Below are 24,240 nucleotides of genomic sequence, written 5' to 3'. Positions count from 1 at the left end.
CTAGGTCATGGCCCCTCCAGCATGGGACAGGGGCCCTGGAGTGTGCCGCTGTCCCAGGCCTAGAAAGTTCTGGACTTGGACTTGGAGCTGGGAGACTGGAGCCGGTGCTTCCTGGTCTCTCCTTTTCACCTGCTCTTGGCAGCCGTGTGTGAGAGAGCACATCTTCACCATGAGGTCCAGGGTACCTGCAAAAGATCGGATTCCCAGTGACACAGGGACCCTTGGTCAAGTGGGCATTTGGGAAGTGGCGCTTAGTAGCAATCGTGAACATGTAAGGGAATCTCTTTGCTGCCTTCTAAGATAGTGTAAACCATTCCTTTCTTTAAAAAAATTATAATGTGTTTAAAAATGTGTTTTTAAAAATTATTATTATTTTACAAGATCCATGAAATCTACGTGGTGCTTTATAGGGCGTATCTGGCTACAGCTGGTGTACTTCTGGGTGTTTTATGGCAAATTATTCTCAGATTACCCTTTAATGCAGGAAGGTCTGCCTGTTGTCTGAGCTCCCTGGGTCATATGGAAACCCCTCCAACTTGATGCAAAACAGCTGCCTCAGTCAGCTGTTCCAAAAAAGGAGCATTTTCAAGCTGAAGTGGCAGGAAAATTTTTGAAATGTTGAATTACTCTTTCCTTGCCATTAAAATGTGATTTAATTTTGATACTAACAAATTGTGTAAATCTAAAATGAAGTACTCAGAATGGAGTTTGTTTAGTGTGTTCTGGCAATACTTACAGTATGTCCTCAGTGGGGGGGTGTTCCCCAGGGAGGGCAGCACAAAATCCCTCTGACCTCCGTGTCCCAGGACCTCAGCCTGGCTGGGCCAGGGTCAGGGGCCAACCCACGGGCCTCCCTCCCCTCTCTCTTCTGGGTCCCTGCTGAGACCAGCAACAAAGAGGTCAATTGTCTGAGGCCTCCTTTTGTCTGAGGGGCTCCATGAGCCTCTCTGAATGCCAAAGTGTATCCATGCATGTGGATGAGTGTGTGTATGCACCTATATATGATTGTGCATGTGTGCACATGCGGTGGTACACATGTGTGCGCATGTATGTGTGCTTGCATATGCATGCATGTATGCACATGTGAATAACACATGCACACAAGCACTAAAAGACTGCATGTGTGCGTGTGCATGTCTGAATGTGGACGAGTGTATGTGTGCCTGCATGTGTGCACACGTGTGAATGTGCATATGTACACTAGTGTGCATATGTATGTGTGCAGTGTACATGTGGTGTGTGTGTGTGCATGTGTGTGCGCACACACAGGCAGTGGTGAGACTTGCTTAAAGCGTTTCTGAGTTGCTGATGCATCAGAGCAGGGCGAGGGGCTTTGGAAAGGCCTGACTAGATGATGGAGGTTCCTAAGGCCTAGGAGGAAAAGCATCTCATCTCTCAGCAGATCACACAGTTGCCTCTACCTGGCATTTGCTATGGTACAGAAACCCCAGAGACTCTTCTACCTCCCCTGCTTTCTCTGTAGGAATGAGGAAGAGCAGGCATACATATGGAAGCTTCTTACACAGCTCATTTGCCTCATTGGTCTGTTCCAACCTGGGGTTTCAAGGGAAGACCCACAAGAACTTTTCTACACTGTTCCAGCCTTTGTTCAGGCCTTCCTCATTGGATCCAGTGTATTCTGTGTGACATTTCAGCCATGTTTCCAGAATGACTGTGAGATACCCTGTTCCCATCCACCCTGGAAGTGGGTTCCCACATAGCACGGAGGCTTTCCCCCCTCCCCAGTTGTCGTGTGCCCTTGCAGGTCCTGTTCATGCAGAGGCCTGCCAGGAGCCCTGGCTGCTGTGTCGTTTGGTTTGAGCCCTCCCTGTCCACTGAAGTTTCCTTGATTCACACCTTCTTCCTTAACAAGGTGTCCGTTTAAGAATGACAGTAAAACATATTTTATTCAGAAGCCAGGAAAAGACTCATAAAAACCCTTCATCGAAATTCACCTTTGTGAAAGATTCATCTCCCAGCCCCCTTTAACCAGCACAGCTGTCATGAACAACTTTTTCTGTGTTTTTTTTTTTTCTTCTTGTCCCTCCCACCCCATTTCCTCTCCCTACTCCAGCAAGGGCTTATCTTTCAACTGTGGAAAAGCCACCAATTAAACTGTACTCCAAAGCTTATCAAAATATTCAGTCAGTAAAATTATCTTATAATTAGCCTCACTGTAAGCCAGAACGTTTTAATCCCAGGAAACGTAAAGTTATCCGGCATGTGAAATCTGTAAATTGCTCATCCTGACCTTCTGTCTACAGTTTCTACTTTTATTTCTTTCCCAAAGTAATTTCTTCCTTCTTCTTCAAATTCTTGATTGTCTCTGAGGCATCTTCCTCTTCTGTTTGCTTAAGTTTCAAAGAAAACTTAACTCCTAGTTGAGATAGAGAATTGAAAAATTCAGGTGATTGTGATGTGCAATCAACCTGATTTTATATATTTCATACCTTCACTTTGAGCTGTTCGTTTTGCAAACATAAGTCTCTGATTGCTGATGGCTTGCCCTCGTTGGTCCTGTACTTTGGATGCCTGCAGTGGTACGCATGGCTGAATTATTCTGGAGCCAAGCTATTCAAACAGTATCTGGGGGATTCTGCAGGACGTCGAGCTGGGCAGTGGCGTTGGACTTTTTAATTTCAACCATTTCTCTTCTCATAGCTCTCCCTCCCCTTTCACCCTCCCACAGCCTGGGGATCCTCCTATCATCTTGCACCACCTGGGGCAGCACCGTGAATGTTACTTCCCCACCCAATCCTATTTGGACCAACATCAAGGGAACCATAAGTGATGTTTGGGGATCTTAAGCTTAAGGTGCAACTTAGACTTTGGCTACAGAAATGATATTCAGATGATGCTTAGGTTTTTTGTTGTTGTTGTTGTTGTTGTTGTTTTTGACGGAGTCTCACTCTGTCACCCAGGCTGGAGTGCGGTGGCACAATCTCGGCTCACTGCAAGCTCCACCTCCCCAGGTTCAATCGATTCTCCTGCCTCAGCCTCCTGAGTAGCTGGGATTACAGGTGCCCGCCACCACACCTGGCTCATTTTTTGTATTTTAGTAGAAATGGGGTTTCACCATCTTGGCCAGGCTGGTCTTGATCTCCTGACCTCGTGAATGGGCTAGTGAAACTTACATAGGCATGTTTGACCTGGTCATCACTTGTTGTATGATGAAATATTTTCAAAGTTCCCAAAACTCATTGAAAAATTAAATTTTGGAATGTACTAACATTTCGATAAATGGAGTATTGCCTGTATATAGTGCTATTAGTGGTAGTTATTATTTATAGAATTTTTCCTATCACACAATAGGCACACGCATACACACACAGAGATAAAAACACACAAATACATAAAAATTGCTTCATCCTTACATTAATTCTGTGAGAAAGTAATCAATTTGCCCATTTTACAGTTGGGAAAATTGAGGCTCTGACAGTTTCAACAACTTGCTGATGCAGCTGAACTTGACTGTCTGGCCTGACCCTTGTAATCCCTTCTGTGAACTAGCCAGGGCCCCTGTCATATGACCTGACCCCCACTTATGCCTGAGAGATTTCCTCATCATCCCTGCAGAGTAAAGAAGAAATCACAGCTTCACCTCAACCTCCACTTGTTGCTGTGCCCAGCAATTGCATGCACCATATCTTGGTGTCACACATGAATTTCAGGCTCAATTTATTTGCTGACCTCAGAGCTCAGAGCTGAGGCTTGCCTGCCTTGAGCTTATGGGATCAGTGTGAAGGCTGTGATGATCGGCATAGGGAGACTCTGGCCCAGGTGGCCTGGGCTCCACTTGGTGCTCCTAGGGGAGGAGATAGAGGGGGGACCAGCTCCCAGGATCCCACCATGTGCGGGCGTGTTCTCCTAATGCCAACCTTGGAATCAGCTACATGCGTGTTCTCCTAATGCCAACCTTGGAATCAGCTACATGCTGCAATCCCATCCTTTCACAACTGTGTCTTGGAGCTAAAAGACCCCTATTTTGGAAGCCATTCCTGTTGAGAGACACCTCCTGTCTAATCCACAACTAAATATTTTACGCCTCTGTAAGACTCTTTCAAAATACAAATTATCTGTAAGAGCTAAGTTGAAACTAAATATCTGTCATTAAAATGTGTTATTTTTGAAGCATTAGCTGTAGGGCATTTTAGAAAATCTTTAAAACGTAATTGGCCGTATCAAGTTAATTTTCTTGTGTGAATTCTGCATACTCTTGATATTACTTAATTTGTTTTTCTCTCTTTTTAATTACAGCTTGGGTTGACGATAGCCATTCACTATAGCCACAGGTAAATGTTTACATTTTTGTTTCTTTTAAGAATTATCCTTACCAGTTTATAGCTCTTGGTTTGCTTATGTCTCAGATTTTGAGCTTTTTTTTGGTGGTTGCTTTCCTGTGATGTCCGTGTCACAGATGGAATTGTTCTAGTTGCTTGATTGGCAAGAGCACATTGCTATTTAGAGGAACGAGGTCTTTGTGAAAACATGGTGGTAGATAGCACATTTATTTCAAAACAAACAAAAAAAGGGATATTCTAGGGCATGACACAGAAGTACTATCTGGGTAATGTTCTCACTCTTAAAGAGTCCCTGAAAACGGGGATGCCCTGCATGAGAGGTGAGTCCCAGCAGAGAGAAACCCAGCAAGGGCTTGTCTGTGAAGCCCTCGCCACCTCCCATGCCAGGCCTCTCTCTCTGTGTCTTAGGATGCCTGACAGTGGCAAAAAGCCCTATTTTTGTCTTGCTTCATGATTTCTGCCTTGGTCTCTACTGTATTACACTTATGAAAAATGTTTGTTTCTTGTGTTGATATCAACCTTTTCCCCTTTGCATGTGTCAAAATGCGTTGAGATGTTCAAGTAAGATCCAGCCCCAGTGGAGGGGTAATAAGCAGGATCCTTCCTGTCCTTACAAAAACTGTGCTCACAGCCTCCCAAAGTGCCACCCTGTGGTCATAGGCTTCGGGCTTGGGGATGTCTGCTCAGCTGCCCACAGACAACCTAAAGTCACCTGATTTCAAAAGAAGTTTGCCTCCTAAAAATGCTCATAACAAGTGTATACATGGTTTCAATATACATGTGAATTGGGCAATCGTAGGCAATACCTGAGAGCTAGAAAGCTGGCGGGGAGCCATGTAGGTTACAGCAGGAAGAGGGCAGGAGAGGACTCGAGCCCTTGGAATGAGCCTGTGGGAAGAAAGGTTCTCATGTGGGACATTTCTGGAGACCTATGAAAGAAACTGCTCCAGAGAGGCTCAAGATCATGGAGGGGAAAGAAATACATTTTCCTGGCCCATTGCTAGGTGCATGGCTGAGTCTCCATACAAAGACAGATTAACTAGAGAAAGCATGCACATTTATTTAATATAAGTTTTATATAACATGGGAGCTCTCACAAGGAAATAAAGACCCAAAGTAACAGAGAAACCTGTATGTTTTTAATGTTAGTTTGATGGGGAAGTGCACAGTTGTAGAGATGGATAATTGGACAAAGAGGGTATGATCTAATGGTGATAAACTGGGTGGGGGATTGGGGACTTAACAAACTTAGCCTGTTTGTTCAGATTCTGTGGTCCTGTGTCTTCAGAGATAAGTATGTTTCTTTTCTCTGGGTATATGGAGGCTACCTCTCAAATGAGAATTTTATGGCCTGTATCAGGGGCGGAGGGGAAGGGGAAGGTGAGAGTGACCTTCCTGCTTCTGCTGTTTTCTCAAATGCCAAGGTGCCGTTTTTTAGTGTATTGTGTCCTGAACCCCATCAATTGTTTGTATGTTTCCGGTCCTATGAGTGCATGATGCATGTCCACGACAAAAGTGTGGTGTCCTGCAGACGGGTGCTCTTCCCTTGTAACCCCAGCCAGGCTGCTGCAGCTGCTGAGGCACACAGCTATGGCACACTTAGGAAGAAGCATGGTGCGCACACGGACCCCTAACCCTAAAACCAACTGTGTGGTATGGTGGGGTGCGGTGGGTATGGAAGTGCTCTCTCCGGAACTTGCAGGAGCCTCTTTTTCTAGAATGTTCTCAAGGTGGACTGCTCCAGAATGAGGACAGCTAAGATCTTGCTCTAGTTCAGTGACAAGCTTGCCCTTCCCCATGATGTCTCACTATGTTGCAAGGGCTGGTTTTGAACTCCTAGACTCAAGCAGTGCTTCTGCCTTGGCCTCCCAAATTGCTGGAATTACAGGAGTGAGCCACCATGCCTGGCCAATGTAGGCTTCTAAGAGGAAGGAAATCTTAAACCATCCTCATTCCTCCAAACTGTGAAAGTGGCAGGGAAGCCCAGCTGACTCAGGCAGATGCCCCTGGTAGGCTGATAACATGGGTCTCTCAGAACAAATAGTCTTTAAATTGCTGTCTGGCATTGCTGTGGAGGAGAGGCAGAGTTTGGGGAGAGCGTGGAGGTGTGGGGTGGATCCTGGCGGCTTCAGATTGCTTCTGTAGTTCTACTAGTTCAGCCTTGACCCCAAACTTAGAACCTACTCCTCAAACAAGCCCTGCAGAGAGTTGGACAAAATGCAAGGAGGAAGTTAGCAGCTGTCTGTTGTACATGAGCTTGCCTCTTTAGGCTCCAGCCCCCACGTTCTGTGCTCTCCTCTCCCCAGGAGACATCCTAGCACATGTGGTTTCCCCCTGCTGTGTTTCCAGAGATGTTTGTCTCCAGGCTGTCCTTATAACCTTTAAGGTGTTAAGTGCAGAGCAATTAACAAATATCATGGATATTTACATAAGTGCAACAATAAACAAACAAAAATCTCAGTAAGTGGGAGAAGTGACAACTGAAAGTGATGAGATTGAGGGAAGGAAAGTGAAGACATCTCCTGAGGCTGCCTTGCAAGGTCCAAGGTCCTTCACCATCGACCTTGGGATCTGGGGACCAGGGAGTGAGTGGTAGCCCGGTGAAGCCGGTATTCACAAAAGGCTGCCTGCAGCAGCTGGTGTCATCTGTAGAGGAGTCTGAAGACTTTGGGAGCAGAAAGAATGGTTAGAAAGTGATTGCAGTAACTCAGAGACAGCATGAGGACTTTCTAGGCTTGGCTGGGCCTCTCACAAAATATGAATGTCTGATTCACACAAGCCAAGCTGGGGAGACTTACCGAGGAGCGTGTGACCTGCTCGCGGACTGACATCTTCAATACTGTGGAAACGGAGAAGGGATGATCAAAGGGTTGTGTTTTCCAAAAATTACTTCTGAAATCTAAGGAATTCTGATTTTAACATTCTGGAAAGTACAACAACATTTGTAAATTTGTGGTGGGGACAAACCTACCTTCTGGGAAATCCCCATTTTCCCAGAATCGATGACACTTCACGAGGTGTCTCTGAAGAGCTGTTTGCAGGTCAGGCCTTTTCTTCCCCTCGGCCACAGGAGGACCTGATCTTTTCTCTTAGGAGCCTGCAGGTCACCCTTTGACTCTTCTTTTTTTTTTCTTTTCTTTTCTTTTTTTTTTTTTGAGACAGAGTCTTGCTCTGTCATCCAGGCTGGAATGCAGTGGCATGATCTTGGCTCACTGTAACCTCTGCCACCTGGGTTCAAGCAATTCTCATACCTCAGCCTCCCGAATAGTTGGGATTACAGGCACTTGCCATCACGCCCAGCTAATTTTTTATTTTTAGTAGAGACAGGGTTTCACCATGTTGGCCAGGCTGGTCTCGAACTCCTGACCTCAAGGGATCCACCCACTTTTACCTCCCAAAGTGCTGGGATTACAGGTGTGAGCCACCACGCCTGGCCACCGTGACTCTTCTGCTCCCTCTTACACCTAGCCTGGCCACCTACCTCTCCCCTCATCCAGCAGGAGGAAGATGAGGGATGTAGGTTTCTGGTTGAGTTCCCTCTTTAAAAATCCTATTTGCTTGTTTGGATTGGCTGAAACTTCTTTCCTTTAGTTGACTACTTTTTTCCTGTGTGGTGAAATATGCCTAACATAAAATCAGCCATTTGTTTTAGTCTGTTTGTGCTGCTATAACAAAATACCATAGACTGGGTACTTTATAAAGAACAGAAATTTATTTTCTCACAGTCCTGGGAGGGCCAAGATGAAGGTGCCAGCAGGTTCAGTTGTCTGGTGAGGGCCTGGTCTCTGCTTCCAAGATGGTGCCTTGTTGCTGCAGCCTTGGGCAGGGAGGAGTGCTGTGTTGTCACGTGGCAGAAGGGAGAGGAGCAAGAGGGGAAGGCTTCATGAAGCCTCTTTATAAGGGTCTTCTTCTCATTCGTGAGGGAGGAACCCTCATGGCTTAATCACCTTTTAAAGGCCCCACCTCTTAATATCATCACGTTGGCCATTAAGTTTCAACACCTGAATTTTTGAGGGAACACATGCAAACCCTAGCACCATTTTAACCATTTTTAAGTGTATAGTTTAGTGGCATTAAATACATTCCCACTGCTGTGCAATCAACACCACTGTCCATCTCCAGAGCGTTTTCAACATTGCAAACTGTAACTCCATACCCATTAAACAATACATTTCCTTCCTCAACTCCTCTCCGCTTCCTGACAACCACCATTTTACTTTTTGTCTCTATAAATTTGACTATTCTAGGGACTTTATATTAGTGGAATAATACAGCATTTGCCTTTTCGTGACTACCTTATTTTACTTAGCATAATTCTTCAAGATTCATGCATATTGTAGAATGTACCAGAATTTCATTCCTTTCTATGGGATAATATTCCATAGCATGTATAGGCCACATTCTGTTTCTCCATTCATCCATCAGTAGACGCTTGGGTCGCTTCCACCTCTTCGCCACTGTGAATAATGCTGCTATGAATTTGGATGTACAAATATCTCTTTGACACCCTGCTTTCAATTCTTTTGGGTACATGCCCAGAAGTGGAATTCCTGAATCCTATGGTAATTCTAAGTTTTTGAGGAGGGGCCATACTGTTTTCCTGTCGATTACCATTTTCCTTGTCATGTTGACCCCAAACCCAGATGCCAGAGTTGAGGGAAGGGGTCCTCTTTGTGTGGGTAGGGATACCTTTGGCATCAAGATTTGAGACTTTAGTTTCTAAATCTAAGACCAGATTTGGAATTTGGAAGCAGATCAGATCTGCTTCCAAAATTCTAACATGGGCGTCAGGACCAAGAGAGATGGTGGGGAAAGCCCCAGCAGACTCCTTCAGTAGACAGAAGAGGGGATGAAGGAAAGGGGGACAGGAAAACGTGGTTCCAAAATGACAATACTGGGAGGATGGGTTCACTCTTGAAGAAGAATGGATTTGGGGGCCTTAAAGGAGATGAATGTGCAGAGGAGGGAAAGAAGTCACTAAAATCCTGTAACCTTGGCCAGCCAGCAGTGCCTCTCAGGCTGCTGCAGACACAGAGGGGGCAGGATTGCCTCAGAGCTAGAGGGGCTCTTGTGTGGCAACAGAGGACTTGAGGCCCAAAGGAGGCCTGATTTTGTTTGCGTGCATATGCAGTGGTGCTTCAGCTGTTAGCTCTCCTTTATTCAAATGAACAGCTTTCAGGGTGAGACCATCCTCCCGCATGTGAGCATGCAAGTATGCATACACACACACACACACACACACACACACACACACACACACACACACAGTGTAACACATGCCCACCCCAACCACTTCCACTGCTGACCCCAGACACCTCTAACTCTTGCTAGACCAGTTATTCCAGATCTGTCTGTGGTATAGAGGGGTGTGTGTGTGTGTGTGTGTGTGTGTGTTGGGGGGGGTGTATGTGTGTGTGTGTGTGTCTTCATATGAGCATGTGGGTAGGGAGCTGAGGGGTCAGGAAGCAGAGAAAGAATCATCATATTTCGATGGTGTAAATGTACCAAGCAAGGAGAGCCTCTGCCATGACTGCCTGCCCGCTTAACAACAGGTCCTGCTCATGTTTCGTTTATTATCATGGCGCTTTAATTTATTTTTGTAAAGTCAAGCCATTTTCACAGAGTGGAAAATTGTCTCTTGATGTTCATTCCCCACTGTTTGGCTTGAGGTTTTCGGGTGGAATCCACACAGTGGTGACAGCTGGGTAACCCCCAGAAGTGCCCTTTGCAGATAACAGCTCTCGGGGCCCCATCACCCACACAGTGGGGAACAATTTCCCCACTGTGTGGGTGTTTTGTTTTTTTCTCTTTCTGCAAGATTGAAAGAGAGTTTAGATGTTCTTCCTGCCTGACCCAGTGCAGCAGAGTGAAGAAGGCTGCTCCCTCCTGGTGAGTACCCCTGGGCCAAGATAAAAGAGGAAACAGGCTCAGAGGTGAGCATCACACCTTTGGCTCTCACTTGTCTGATACTGGAGAGAACACGTGAACTAATGCGTGGAATTTTTGCACATGTCACTTATGCTTGTATTTCTAAGAAGAGCTCGTGAAAGTGGAGGATGAGAGCAGTGAACTAATTCCTAACAGAATGATTTTGCTTTGTTTTTTCATTAGTTATGTTTCTTTAATAAACGAAGAAGGAAGCAAATTTTCCATTTGGTTCTGTGATAGTTAAATGGAGGTCCACAGAGGTGTGACTCTTAAGCAAAGTCTAAATGCAGTTCTTTCCCACAACTGACTTCTTTTTATTGGTTTCTCACCTAAGAAAGGCTAAATTTGGTATCCTGTTCAGGCCTGTGCCCAAACCTAATATGGGAGTTATAGTCACCAGCCCCGTAAGAGGCCCTGGCATCCCTCGAGGGCTGGACGGGGAAAGAGAGAGTTGGGGAACCTGCGTGTGATCAAACTGCTCACAGTGTGACCGTCCTGAGCTAGACTATTGGAGGCCTGCCTTTACAACAAAGTACAGACCCGGGGTGATTAAGCACTCATTCTGAGACTGTGCTCGTGTTTTTGTTTAGAATGAGCCCAGATGGCCTAGAAGAAGTGAAGGGGTTGTGTACTTTTGTGTTCTGATTTAGATTAGAAGCAGAGTTTGAAGTTCATAGATGAATCAGAATGCTTATTGAATGAAAAAGCAGCATCAATGAGCAAATGAAATTGCCATCTTGAAATACAAAAGGGAGGAAAAGACCAGAACCACAGCCATCAGGCCTATTGGATTTTGATTTCAAGTGTTGGCAAATACCTAGCAACTCCCATTTGGGGCTGGTTTGATCTTGTGGAGACAGCTGAGGAGACCGTTTTCCTCCAAATTTTGTAAAAATAAACAAAAATGCCTTTCTGCCCTTTTTTCCCCTTCCAGGGAATAGTTGTTTCTGTCACTGAGGCTCTCTGGTAGACTGTTCCATCTGTCTCTTTTTCAGACTTCACAGTGAGGCTCCAACCAGATATACACAGGGTTGCCAAGAAATTATTCAACCCCAATGGTATAATCTTAAAACAAAGCCATCTTTTGGATGGTTGCGTTTTTGATGGCCTTAACACAAAATATTGCCCCTAAATGGCAGCCTATGAATATTCATGGGGTGCCCAAGTCATATGCTTTTCCTTAGTGAGACTCTTGAGGGCCGAGGGTGGTTGTCAGCATCTCATGGCAGAGTGTGGCATGGGGCTGTGGATTTGCTAGGAGAAGGGTAAATGCCCTTCGGGGTCCAGAGGTTAATGTAGCAGATGGATGTGTCTTTTCTGTGCCTCTCCTATACCCCTTTAGTCCCCTGTCTCCTTTGGGTTGGTGGCCTTGTGCTTTTGGTGCCTTCTGCTCTGACCACGTGGCCATTTCCCAGTCAAACCTGCTCATGACATGTATGCTGCCACGCCCACACAGCGGTCTCCGGGGAGCCTTCTGCCTGCTGACCGGTGACCAGAGGATCTTTCGCAAACACAGATCTGACCACGCCCCTCCCACTAAGAAGGCCCCTTGGGCTTCCCCGTGTAGACAGCAGAATCCTGACCTTTAGCTCGGGATTCAGACCTCACTCCTCACGCTGCTGTCTCCTCACGCTGAGCTTCCTGCCATATCCACCCCTTGCTTTTGCTCTTTCCCATGGAGGATTAACTTCCCTTCTCTCTCGCAGACCAGTGAACTCACCCTCCAACAGCCCCCCTTTATCGTCTCCTTTTCAGATCTATCAGGGAACCATGCTCCATGCTCTTTTCTGTTGTTGGGTCTCAGGGCAGCTTCTCAGGTCAGAGCCTAGCTCTGTTTCTTCTCCTTCCTGTCTGCCTCAGGCAACAGGTGGGAAAGGCAGGCGGCATCCCTGTTCCCTCCACAAGTGCCCCTCTATGTCCTTACAGCCAAGGCCATTTAACAAAGCCATACTGTGTCCGCAGGTCTGGGAGGAACTGGTTAGTCTTTCTTGAATGATATCCCCCTGGAAAATGACCTCTCCCTTACTTTCAAAGACTAAGACATCCACATGAAATTGATCAGGAGATTCAACACAGCTCAAATTAAAATCCCAGTAAGATTTTGTGTAGAAATTGGCAAGATAATTCAAAAAATTTTATGGAAAGGCAAAAGACTAGGCTGCATGCTGTGGTTCACGCCTGTAATCCCAGCACTTTGGGAGGCTGAGGCAGGTGGATCACCTGAGGTCGGGAGTTCGAGACCAGCCTGGCCAACATGGTGAAACCTTGTCTCTACTGAAAGTACAAAAATTAGCCAGGCGTGGTGGCACGTGCTTGTAATCCCAGCTACTCAAGAGGCTGAGGCAGGAGAATCGCTTGAACCCTGGAGGTGGAGGTTGCAGTGAGCCGCGATTGCACTACTGCACTCCAGACTGGGTGACAGAGTGAGAAAAACAAACAAACAAACAAACAAAAAACAGAACTAGACCAGCCAAGCAATTTTGAAAAAGAACAGAGTTGGAAGACTTCCAGTACCTCATTTTCAGAATCGCTGTAAAGCTGCAGTAGTCAAGAGCAGACTATAGGACATGTAGGCAAAAGGACAGACGTGTAGTCCAATGGGACATAGGAAGAAGTCAGGAGCAGACCCCACATGAATGATCAATGGATTTTCAACAAAGGCGCCAAAATGATTCAGTGGAGAAAGGATAATCTTTTAAATAAATGGAGCAATTGGACATCCATATAAAAACTCAAAAACCAAGAAAAACCCATACCACATACCTTGTAGCATGTACAAGCAACAAAGATGGATCATGAACCTAAATGTAAAGCCTAAAACTGTAAACCTTCTGGAAGAAAACATAGAAGAAAATCTTTGTGGTCTTGGCTTAGAGAAAACTTTCTTCAGACACAGAAAGTATGAACTGTCAAGGAAAAAGTTGGCAAAAATGGATTTTATCAAAATTAAAAACAGCTGCTCTTTGGAAAACACTGCAAAGAAATAAAAAGACAAGCCACACATGGGGACAAAATATTTGTAAAACACATATCTGATAAAGAAGTTGTATCCAGAGTATGTAGAACTCTTACAGCCCCTTCACAAGAAAATGAAACAACTCAATTTAATAAATGGGCAAAAAATACTCAAACTGATTATTCACCAAACAAGATGCATAGATGGCAAATAAGACCATGAAGGGATGCTCACCCTCATTAGTCATTAAGGAAATGCAAATTAAGATAGAATGAGATACCATTACATATATGTTAGGATGGCTTAAAACTTCAATACCATCAAATTGACCCTCATCAAAACTTCCCAACACAAACACAAACAAAAAAACCACGCTGATAATATGAAGTGATGATGAGGATGTGGAGAAACTGCAACTCTGATACATTGCTGGTGGAAGGCGAAATGGTACGGCCACTTTGGAAAAACACTTTGGAAGTTTCTTATGATGTTAAACATACCTTTACCGTAGACCCAGAGATTACACTCCCGGATACTTAAAGGAGAGAAATGAAAACGTTAGTGCACACCAAGACGTGTATGCATGGCTTCTCCATTCATAATAGCCTCAAACTGAAGACAATTCCAAATGTCCTTCCACTGGGAAGTGGGTAAACAGACTGTGTCACTTCCACACAGTGAGATACTACTCAGCAATAAAAAGACATTCTGCTGAGTGGAAAAAGCCAGACTCAAAAGTGCCCTTACTGTGTGATTCTTTTTCCATGACATTCTGGAAAAGAGCAAACTATAGGGAAGAAAGCAGACCCGTACTCACCAGGTGGGTGGAGGGGTTGACTAGAAAGCAACGTGAGGGATTTTTGGGGGTTGACGGACAGATTCTAAATCTTGATTGTGGTGGTGACACGACTGTATGTATTTTCCAAAATTCATAGTACTGTGACACCTAAATCAGGTGAATTTTATTGTAATTAAATTATGCTCAGTGAACTTGAATTAAAGAGAGTTAAGATAGGGGAGTCTCTGGATCACTTTTTTGAGGTGAGAACACCGTGTCTGAGGCCATGTTGACACTTTTTCCAAGTGCTTCTGGGTATGGTTTGAGGGGGTTCTTCATGTGGAATTACTTGTTTTACGTGCCCAGGGTGAGGCCTTTGAGTTCACATTGAGCCACATTGTCATTTTCAATGAAGGCAGGTTGCAAGCTGTGTGACTGCACTCAGTTTAGCCCATTCCTCTTTCTAAGGCGTTCCACGACAACACAGGTGCAGTCAGGTCTTCCATCAGCTCTGGACGCCCTAGACTGTGTGGTGCTTCAGTGAGGCCCTCGTGCTGGGGTGGTGCAGCCCGAGGCACCACCTTGTTTTTCACTGCAAGGTGGCTGCAGAGCAGAACCAGTGCTCTGGTCTGTGGTCCTGAGAGCCCTCAGGGCGCTGGGATGACATCCCTCCGTGAAATACAGGTGCCTGAGGCCATGTTCCTGAAGGCATTGCTCATGTCATCCACCTGGAAAACTCTCTGGTCCGCGGGCCTCTCCCAGAGATCCGGGAAATGGGGGGCAGCTGTTTCCAGACCTCACCAGTGAGAAAGGCGCTCCATGTTCTGTCCTGGCCGCAGAGGTGAACATAGCCGGGGTCACTCCAGCTCCCACTGGGTTGAATGTCGCTGAGTGCAGGGCAGAGAGCAGGACGGAGAGAGAATGAGCTTGGAGGAAGCCCCCAGCATATTTCCTGGAGTACTGAGAGGAGCTGCCCTTCTGCCAGGGCCAGGGGAGGCCAGCTCTGTCAGTGGGAGACCCCTATGGGCGACTGTCCAGGCTGGTGTTTGTGACAGGTCTGCTGGGTGTGGGGAGGCACAGGGTTAACTACTGCGGGGCTAGAGCCCATTGCTGACTTCTGTATATTCCCTTGACTGGCACCGTGTCGCCCTGGCCTGGTGGATCGCTTGACAGTAAGCCTGAGGCTGGTGCCTACCCATTTCATGGCGTGGTGGAGGGGGGGCTCCCAAGGTCTTGCTCGTGTTTCTGTTGAGAGGGACACCGGGGAGCTGTCTGGTCAGGCTGCGCGTGGGGGCCCTGGCTCCCTGGCTCGTATTCTGTGGCCTGACCTGCAAGCCCAGCCTCAGGCTCTCGACTTCCTCCTGAAGGGCGTTACTCAAGTTTGAATGAACGGCTTAAATTGGCAAGACGTAATCCAGGGCTCTGTTAAACTAGCCACAGAGAGTTCTAAATCTGCCTCCCTCAGTCACCAAGATGCTGCATTTATAGGCAATTTTTGCTGTATGAATCACATTTTGGCCTCTTATGTGGCTCAAACTACTTACACATCAAGAACATTCTATAGCCTCTACATCACATGGGGGACTGGGCCTGTAGGGGTGCTGGGACATCCCCTGGAGGGGCAGCACAAACCCTGTTCGCTGTGGCCAATGCAGAAGGAGTTGTGATGAGGCAGCTTTTTTTTCTTTTTCCTGAGGTGGTTTGTCACTCAGATTCTGCTTCCTGTTGAGGTTGGTAGAGCCTCAAGTGCCATGCAGAGAAGTCCACCTATAAACTGCCATTCCCTGGTCTTTCATGAGGCAGACTTGACTGCTCGTCCAAGTGCTCTATTCTGTTGTATAAGGCAATCTCCACCCTCATTAGAGCCCATGGTGGGTGAAGATGGTGTGTGGGTGCTTGGAGCGGAAGGAGAGTCACATTTATACCCTCACATGTCAGCAGCCGTGGGTCCATACAATGTTCCTCCTCCAGAGAACAAGCTTCTTTGTCTGCATCCCCTCCACTGCCAGCATGTGCCGGGCCCAGAGTGCCGGGCCTTGGGCAGGGTGGTCCATCTTGGTGGCTGTTTACTTAATCTCCTCCTCCTATACCTGTGGTTCTAAACTATGGTGATTTTGCCTCCAGAGACATTCAGTGACATTTTTGGTTGTCCAAACTTGGGGAGGTTTCTACTGACTGGCAGCTACGGTGGAGAGGCCAGGGATGCTGTTAACCATCCCAAAATGCTTGGTTCAGCTGCTCACAACAAAGAATTATCTGGCCCAAAATGGGAAAAGTGCCTGGGTAGAGAAACTGCCCTCGACCGAGAGCTCCTGACGGTAAGCACAGTGTTGATTCCTCTTTCCATCTTCAGAGCCTGGCAGGTATCATGTGCTCAGTTGGCATAGGCTGAATCAAATCTGTGATTAAAAGGCTCACATGCATGTTGGTTTTTGTGTTGATAAAATACTTTCAATATTCCGTGATAATTTTTGTTCTATTTGTTTGTTTGTCTAAACATAGAAATTAAATCAGCTTTCAATTAGTCATACTAATGGGTGGGAGAGAAGAGTAGTCCCTCCAAAACGGAAGATCCCCCAGAATCCACTTTTACGGTTGTCTGTGCAATGATACAGAGACACAAATGCACAGTAGGACTCACTGTTGCCCTCTAGAGCCAGCCCGAGGCCCTTTCTTGTTTGGTTTGCAGGCATGGGGGAAGGCCCTGCCTTGTTGATAATCTACAGAGTGCTACAGATAATTGGAAAGGAACTAATTATTTTACCTTGACTGTACTATTCCCCATCTTCCTCTCTCCTCTCCTTTTTTTTTAATCTTAAAAGGAAAACGAAGTGAAATCTAGGACATTTGTTTTTATTTTTTTTTTATAATTTCAATTGAATATAGATTAATTTGTTCATTCAACAGATACTTACTGAGCTTCTTCCATGGACTAAATGAGGGTAAAATCACACCATGTCTGCCTTTGGTGACCCTGGTGGGAGTACTATCACAATCTAAGGGTGATAAAGGAAGCACTCGATGCTCCAAGGCATGTGTGTGCATGTCTGTGTGCGTGTGCATGTGTGTGTGTGTCTGTTTGCATGTGTGGGGAGGGTGTGCCCTGCCCTTCAGGCTGTGCAGCATGGGCTGGCAGCAACTTCTGAGGGGAAGAAGAGAGGAGGAAGAAGAGATTTGCAGGCACACAGTGGGTAGAGGATATGATTAGCATTGTTGGTACAATTTCCAGGCATCTTCTGCCTGTACCTCTTTGTGATCGTCCAGGCAGAACCTACCACATCTCCATGAAGGAGGCAGGATGTGGAGGTTCCACACCAGGTGGACTTGGGAATTCAAACTCAGGCCTCTGACTCCCAGCAGAAGACTTTTCCCCAAAGTGTGTCACCAACACCACCCAGGGTGCTGGGATGGTTCCCTAGGGCTCAGAGCCTTGATTCAGCCCCAGCCCCCAAGGAGGATGTTTGTTTGCTCTCCACCAGCAGGGGGATAAAGTGCTGTTTGGAGAGTGTCAGGGCTGGAAGGGCAGGCCATGCTCATGGAAAATTTCCCTATTTAAGTAATGACTGAGTAGGTTTATGGAAGAGCATTAAGGAGACTTCAGGTGCAGGGATGATGTGGCAGAAGCCATTGAGGGCCACCACCTGGCAGAGATCTGGAAAGCTCTTGCTTAACCCAAGGGAGAGGTGGCCCTTCTCAAGCAGAGGGACCAGTTTCTATTTTCTCCCTTGAAAACGAGAAGGAGACAGTGGCCCCTGTCCTCTGGCATGGGGTCAAGGATGCAGAGATTACTGCTCTGCTCAGCCTAGCACCCCACCTCCACCTTCCCTGGAATCTGTCCCACCTGATGGCCAGCAGATGGCCCTGGGGAGGAAGCTACCAACTCTTGCTTTAAGAAACTGTCCCAGTTGAGAGAATTGACCTACCCCATGGGACTTGTCTTGTTTGAAAGGAAACCTTTGAGAGTCTTCTTTTAAATCACATGTCTTCTGTGATGAGTGTAGGTAGGAAAAAAGGAAACATTAGGTGTTGGAGACAAAACTTCTCATATGGAGGAAAATTGTTTCATCTTTTATACTTCTTACATCTTTTTTGTATACCTGAAAGCAAGGGTAGAAGAAAAAAACTGATTCTGCCAGTTGGCAACAGTTATTCCTGACCTTAAAACTAGTCTTGATGTGGAGGAGACATCAGTGTGCAATGCTATAGATGACATATTGCTTAAACGCTTCCTCATTTAACTGTCATAGCCCCTAAAATGGGTGTTACTAATTTTGTTTTAGAGATAAGGGCACTAATGCTCAGAGAGGTTGAGGAGTTTGTCCGAGGCCACATAGCCATTCAATAAAGACTGTGTTCTTTCTAGTGTATTAGGAATCTCTGCTGACCTGGGCAGAGCTGTGAATATGAGATACGATTTGAGAAAATGCACCAAACAAATCAAAAAGCAACTTTACAGGAGAAGATACAAGGATGTACCTGATTGCTTGTCAAAGAAATAAAATATACAATATGTACTGTGAAATGCAGTAATTTCCCTTTACCCAATGCTTCACTTTCTGTGGTTTCAGTTACCTGTGGTCAATTTTGTTCTGAAAATATTAAATGGAAAATTTCAGAAACAATTTATTAGTTTTAAATTGTGTGCCATCCTGAGTAATATTGTGTCCAGAGTTGGTTTCTGCTGGTGGGTTTGTGGTCTCGCTAACTTCAAGAATGAAGCCGCGGACCTTCGCAGTGAGTGTTACAGCTCTTAAAGATGGCTTGGACCCAAAGAGTGAGCAGTAGCAAGGTTTATTGTGAAGAGCAAAAGGACAAAGTTTCCACAGGGTGGAAGGGGACCCCTGCAGGTTGCCGCTGCTGGCTGGGGTGGCCAGCTTTTATTCCCTTATTTGTCCTCTCTGATGTTCTGTTTCTGTCCTATCAGAATGCTCTTTTTTCAATCCTCCCTGTGATTGGCTACTTTTAGGATTCTGCTGATTGGTGCATTTTACAGAGCGTTGATTGGTGCATTTTACAGAGCGTTGATTGGTGCATTTTACAAAGCACTGATTGGTGCATTTTACAATCCTCTTGCTAGCTACAGAGCACTGATTGGTGCATTTTACAATCCGAGCTACAGAGTGCTAATTGGTGCATTTTACAATCCTCTCCTAAGACAGAAAAGTTCTCCAAGTCCCCACTCGACCCAGGAAATCCAGCTGGCTTCACCTCCCAATGTGATGAAATCTGAAGCCATCCTGCTCCATCCCATCCTGAATGGAATCCTCCCCTTGTCCAGGTTACCCACCCGTTAGTCACTTAGTAGCTGTCTCAGTGATCAGATGGCTTGTCATGGTGTCACAGTGCTTGTGTTTAAGTCATCTTTATTTGACTTCATAATGTCCCCAAAACACAAGAGTCGTGATGCTGGCAATTGGGATATGCCAAAGAGAAGCCTTAAAGTGTTTCCTTTAGGTAAAAAAGTGAAAGTTCTCGACTTCATAAGAAAAGAAAAGCAATCATATGCTGCGGTTGCTAAGATCTACAGAAAGAAGGAGTCTTCTACCTGTGAAATTGTGAAGAAGGAAAAAGAAATTTGTGCTAGTTTTGCTGTCACATCTCAAACTGTAAAAGGTAGAGCCACAGGGGTGATAAGCACTTAATTAAGATGGAAATTAAATTTGTGGGTGGAAGACATGGACAGGAATATGTCTGGTTGGCAGTGGGGTTCAGTACTCTCCCTGGTTTTAAACATTTAGTGGAGTTTTGGAATGTATCCCCGGTACAGAAGGGGGACCTACTGTAAAAGCCAGAAGACCCTGTGTGCAAAGAGAATATACAATGTAAATCCCAACTCTTGTATGGGATTCCAAGGACATTGATTTTTCTAAGACTCAGATGATGCTGTTAAGACTCTCTGACAATTCTTTGTGCTTTGGAGTCTTATTCATTCTTCATTCATCAAACAGTTATTTCGTATCAGGTAGGATGCCGTTAGCTATGACCCTGGCTTAACTATTTTAGACAGGAAGTGGATTGTTTTCTCTCTTAATGATTCCTGAAGTGGGGCAGTTTCAGGGTGGTTATTTCAGGGGCTCCGTGACACCTCAAGGACCAGAGTGGCTTTGATCTTTCTTCTCTGCAACTCAATATGTCAGTTTTGTCTTTGACTGACTCACTCATGGTCACAATATGGCTGCTGAGGTTCTTGCTCTTACATATAGATGTAGAAGATTTAGAAAAGGGGGACCCGTGTTTTCCCATATGTCATTTTTTAGCAGCATGGAAACTTTTTTTCCGGAAACCCTTCAAGAGACTTTCCTTCATCTCTCATTGGCCAGATAAACCCATCTGTCCATTCCTAAGGCCATCAAAGGCAAGAAGCATTGGGGTGACTGTGATTGGGTTAGTTAGTGGCTCCGTAGAGAAGAGTAGGTTACATGAGCAGACTTAGGACTTTATTACCAAGGATGGGAGGAAGAGGGGTTGGGCCAACAACTGGAAATCTTGCTACACGTTTAAAAATATTTTTATTATGGAAAATTTTAAACACCAGGGAGAGTAGCATAGTGGATTCCCTATTATTTGTCTCTTAGTTTCTACAGTTATCAACATTTTGACAGTTTTAGTTCACCCTATCCTCCCTTTTATCTCTGGCTAGAGTATTTTATTTATTTATTTATTTTTAACATAGTTTTTATTGATTAATTGATTGATTGATTGATTGAGACAGGGCCTGGCTCTGTTGCCCAGGCTGGAGTTCAGTGGCCTGATCTCGGCTCACTGCAACCTCTGCTTCCCAGGCTCAAGCCATCCTCTCACCTCAGCCTCCCGAGCAGATGGAAGCATAGGCGTGTACCACCACGCCCAGCTAATTTTTGTATTTTTTGTAGAGACAGGAGTTTGCCATGTTGCCCAGGCTGGTCTTGAACTCCTGGCCTCAAGCAATCCACCCACCTCGGCCTCCCAAAGTGCTGGGATTACAGATGTGAGCCACTGTGCCTGGAGGATGCTGGCTAGGGTACTTTAAAGTGCATCTCAGATATATATCATTTTTTAGGTGCTCTGGACATATATCGAGTACCTGCTATCTGCCTAGTTACAGCCAAAGAAGATATCTGTTTCGGGGACAAGAAATTAGTGAAAACTCACTGGTATTAGCTACTTTTTGCTACAAAAGACAAAATTCCCTGAAACAAAGGAAAAAGGCAATATCCAGGAAATGGAGTTTTCTCCAAAGCTTTTGTTTGTTCTGGCTGCATCTGACATCCTTTCGATGTTAGAGAACAGGTGTCCTGGGAAGTCCGGGTGGGGAACAGGGGATCCTTCCTACCCCCGAGACAGACGTGGAGCTGAGTGGAAGTTCCGCATCTCGTTTGTCATTTCCCTTCTCAGGCTGATGAGGCCAATGCTTTCTAAGAGTGGGTTTTGGTTGGGTGACACTTGTTTCTGCATGTTAATAGATTTCTGGGGTAAGATAAAGCTCGGTGATGTCACTGCAGGTGTGTGAGCCTGTGGTAGCAGTCTGCTGCCTGACATTTGCTTCACAAGGCGTTGCTAGCCACATCTGTCCTCAGCTGTGAGAGTGTATGTATGCACCAGCAGGCTGAACAGAGAGATGTTTGTAACCAGAACAGAGAGTCAGATGTAACAAGCTGACTCTGGGCTGGGTTGCAAACACATGTACTTTCCCTATGGCGTTAGCTGATTTGATTTAGTTATGGAACAAAATACAAATGTTATTTCTTTAAAATATCACTGTGCCAGGCAGAGTATATTTCCTTACACCCTTTTCTGAGTTTCTTAAGCCCACCTGTTTTATTACAGGTTTAAAAGACCCCTCTTCCTCTGTGTGTCTGAAACAGGAAGCCTGCCTTCTCATTTTCCTTCAGTTTTGAAATATTTAATCCTTTGAAGAGAGTTTGCATGCTTCGTGCGAGGCGGTACCTTTGTATATAACACAATAAAATTTGCCACTCATCTACATGCGTTTCTCCATTTCTATATGACAATTAAAGGTCAAATTGCAAAGTTGAATCAGTTATAGCTCTGCGTTTAGGATACGTTCAACCTGAGCTGATTTTATCTGCCTGGGCTTTGTAAAATGTTAGTATTTGCATAGTGAGTTTAAAAACAGAAACCTTTTGCATAACCATATTTGAAAAATCCAAAACAAAGAGAAAGAGAATGGACTGATGATATGAAAAGATGCCATTTGACCGGACGCTGTGTAGTCTGGGTGGCTTTTGTGGCAGTTGTGCTGCTTCTGAGCGTAGCTTTCTAGAGTGTGCAAGTGGTGGCTAGGTGTGCTTTGTTTCGTGTGCTGTGCATTTCAGTGCTATGTGAGGATCCATCTGACCCCAATACATTTTATTTGACATGCACAGCTGGGTTGCTGGAGGATAGTTCAGGCCATTAAGAAGAAGGCAAAAGAAAACACAGACAATCTATTCATCAGAACACTATGAAAGGGAGACTTATTGGGGCAAGCTCTGGCAAGAGCACACCTGGAGGAAGGAGAAGGAGGAAAACCAACTGGGTGCCTAGGGAGAAGGGTGGAGGAAATGCAGCTGCTGTTGACGGCAGCCGGCTGCATGGAGAGGGGCTTTGCCAGTGGTGAAACCCGATTCCATTTCCAACTTGTGGAATCGTATTTTAGGATGCTCTGCAAACAAGAGGATTGGATGGCAGACATAAGGTCTTATTTGCTGAGGGGTCTTTGCTCACCAGGCGCTTGGCACCCCAGCAGGACCCCAGGCTAAGGAGTGTGATGCTCACCTTGCATCTGAGGGTGGCAACCAAGTTCCTGGCCTGTGGGATCAATGCTAGGACTCCCCAGGCATCCCTCAGACTCACCGAAGAGGGAAGAGAGGAGGCGGCTTCTAGAATCCTTGGAAAGCCATTTCCTTGCCCTTCTTCAGCCACAAAGATGCCCCAGTAACCTCAGCCCGGTTCTCACAACCTGCCTACTCCCAACCCTGTCTTTCCCTTCCTGCTTCCTATCTGTGATTTTGCAGCACTGATTTCACATTTTGTGCTTTTATCCAGTATAAGATTTCCATTTGTGTGTGCTGTGGGGTTGTCGCCTAAATAGCCTTTTTGTTTTTGTTTTGAGGTGGAGTCTTGCTCTGTTGCCCAGGCTGGAGTGCAATGGGCCATCTCAGCTCACTGCAACCTCTACCTCCTGGGATCAAGCAATTCTCCTGCTTCAGCCTCCCAAGTAGCTGGGACTACAGGCACCTGCCACCACACCTGGTTAATTTTTGTGTTTTTAGTAGAGACGAGGTTTCACCATGTTGGCCAGGCTGGTCTCGAACTCCTGACCTCAAGTGATCCACTCGCCTCGGCCTCCCAAAGTGCTGGGATTACAGGATTACAGGCATGAGCCACCGCACCCAGCCTTGAATAGCCATTTTCTAATCCTGTGTAGAGACCCAGGAAAAGGCTCCACCGCAGCTGCAGTAAGAGGCTAGGGTGTCTGTGCATCACCTTGGTCATTTGGACCTTTTCGGAGTGGCCACTCTGAGCCTGGCCTGGGCTGAGACATTGCTTGCTGTCCCCAACTTGCTTACTGGTCTTCGGGAAAAGATCAGTGTGTGTACTTAATTCACCACGATGAATCTTGGTGCAGAAGATGGAGTGCCTGGGGTACCCAAGAGCCTTCCTTTCTGGCCAGAACTCTATCCAGAACTTCAGTGCAGAGACCAGGAGCTTTGGAGAGAGAGACTCGAGTTCATGTCTAGGTGATCTGCTGCAAGTCAAGCACATGTGTAGAAGAGCACTCAGGAAGTGGCAGCCGGGCTTATCTGCATCTGGGGACCACAGAGGGAGCTGGTTGTTTAACACGGCCCCGTTATCCACTGGTTCCCCTGTTCTCACAGATCGGAGTCCTGCTGGAAGTGAGTGTTACTCTATTGAGCTGAAGTCCACAATAAATCCTACAAGAGATTCTAGGAGTAACAAGGCATATGCCTGTAATCCCAGCTACTTGAGAGGCTGAGGCATGAGAAGAGCTGAGGCACGAGAATCACCTGAACCCTGGAGGCGGAGATTGCAGTGAGTCGAGATCATGCCACTGCACTCCTGCCTGGGCAACAGAGTGAGACCCTATCTCAACAACAACATCAACAACAACAACGGTTTTATTTCAGTATTGATTTTTACAGAATCCTGACTCCCAAATCAAACCAGTTTCCAGACTCATCAGGCATTTTCAGAAACCTCTAACTTTCTTTTTGCTTGATTATAAAGCTCAATGTAAATTCTACATCATTAAAAAAAATACCAAAACAACAAAA

The 24,240-nt window shown here is 45.8% G+C and overlaps 1 protein-coding gene across 1 annotated transcript in view; it reads left to right on the top strand.

Annotated features, from left to right (window-relative positions):
* The window catches only part of ACOXL (acyl-CoA oxidase like), a 387,631-nt gene that overhangs the window by 104,182 nt on the left and 259,209 nt on the right, over positions 1-24,240 (top strand). Inside the window, 1 exon segment of the mRNA XM_016949229.4 lies at positions 4,258-4,292. Within this exon segment, the coding sequence (XP_016804718.3) occupies positions 4,258-4,292 (35 nt within the window).

The sequence above is a fragment of the Pan troglodytes genome, chromosome 12, assembly GCF_028858775.2.
Source record: "Pan troglodytes isolate AG18354 chromosome 12, NHGRI_mPanTro3-v2.0_pri, whole genome shotgun sequence".
In the NCBI taxonomy this organism is placed as follows: domain Eukaryota; kingdom Metazoa; phylum Chordata; class Mammalia; order Primates; family Hominidae; genus Pan; species Pan troglodytes.
The sequence above is the reverse complement of the archived record's forward strand: the minus strand, read 5'-3'. Positions and strand labels throughout refer to the sequence as shown.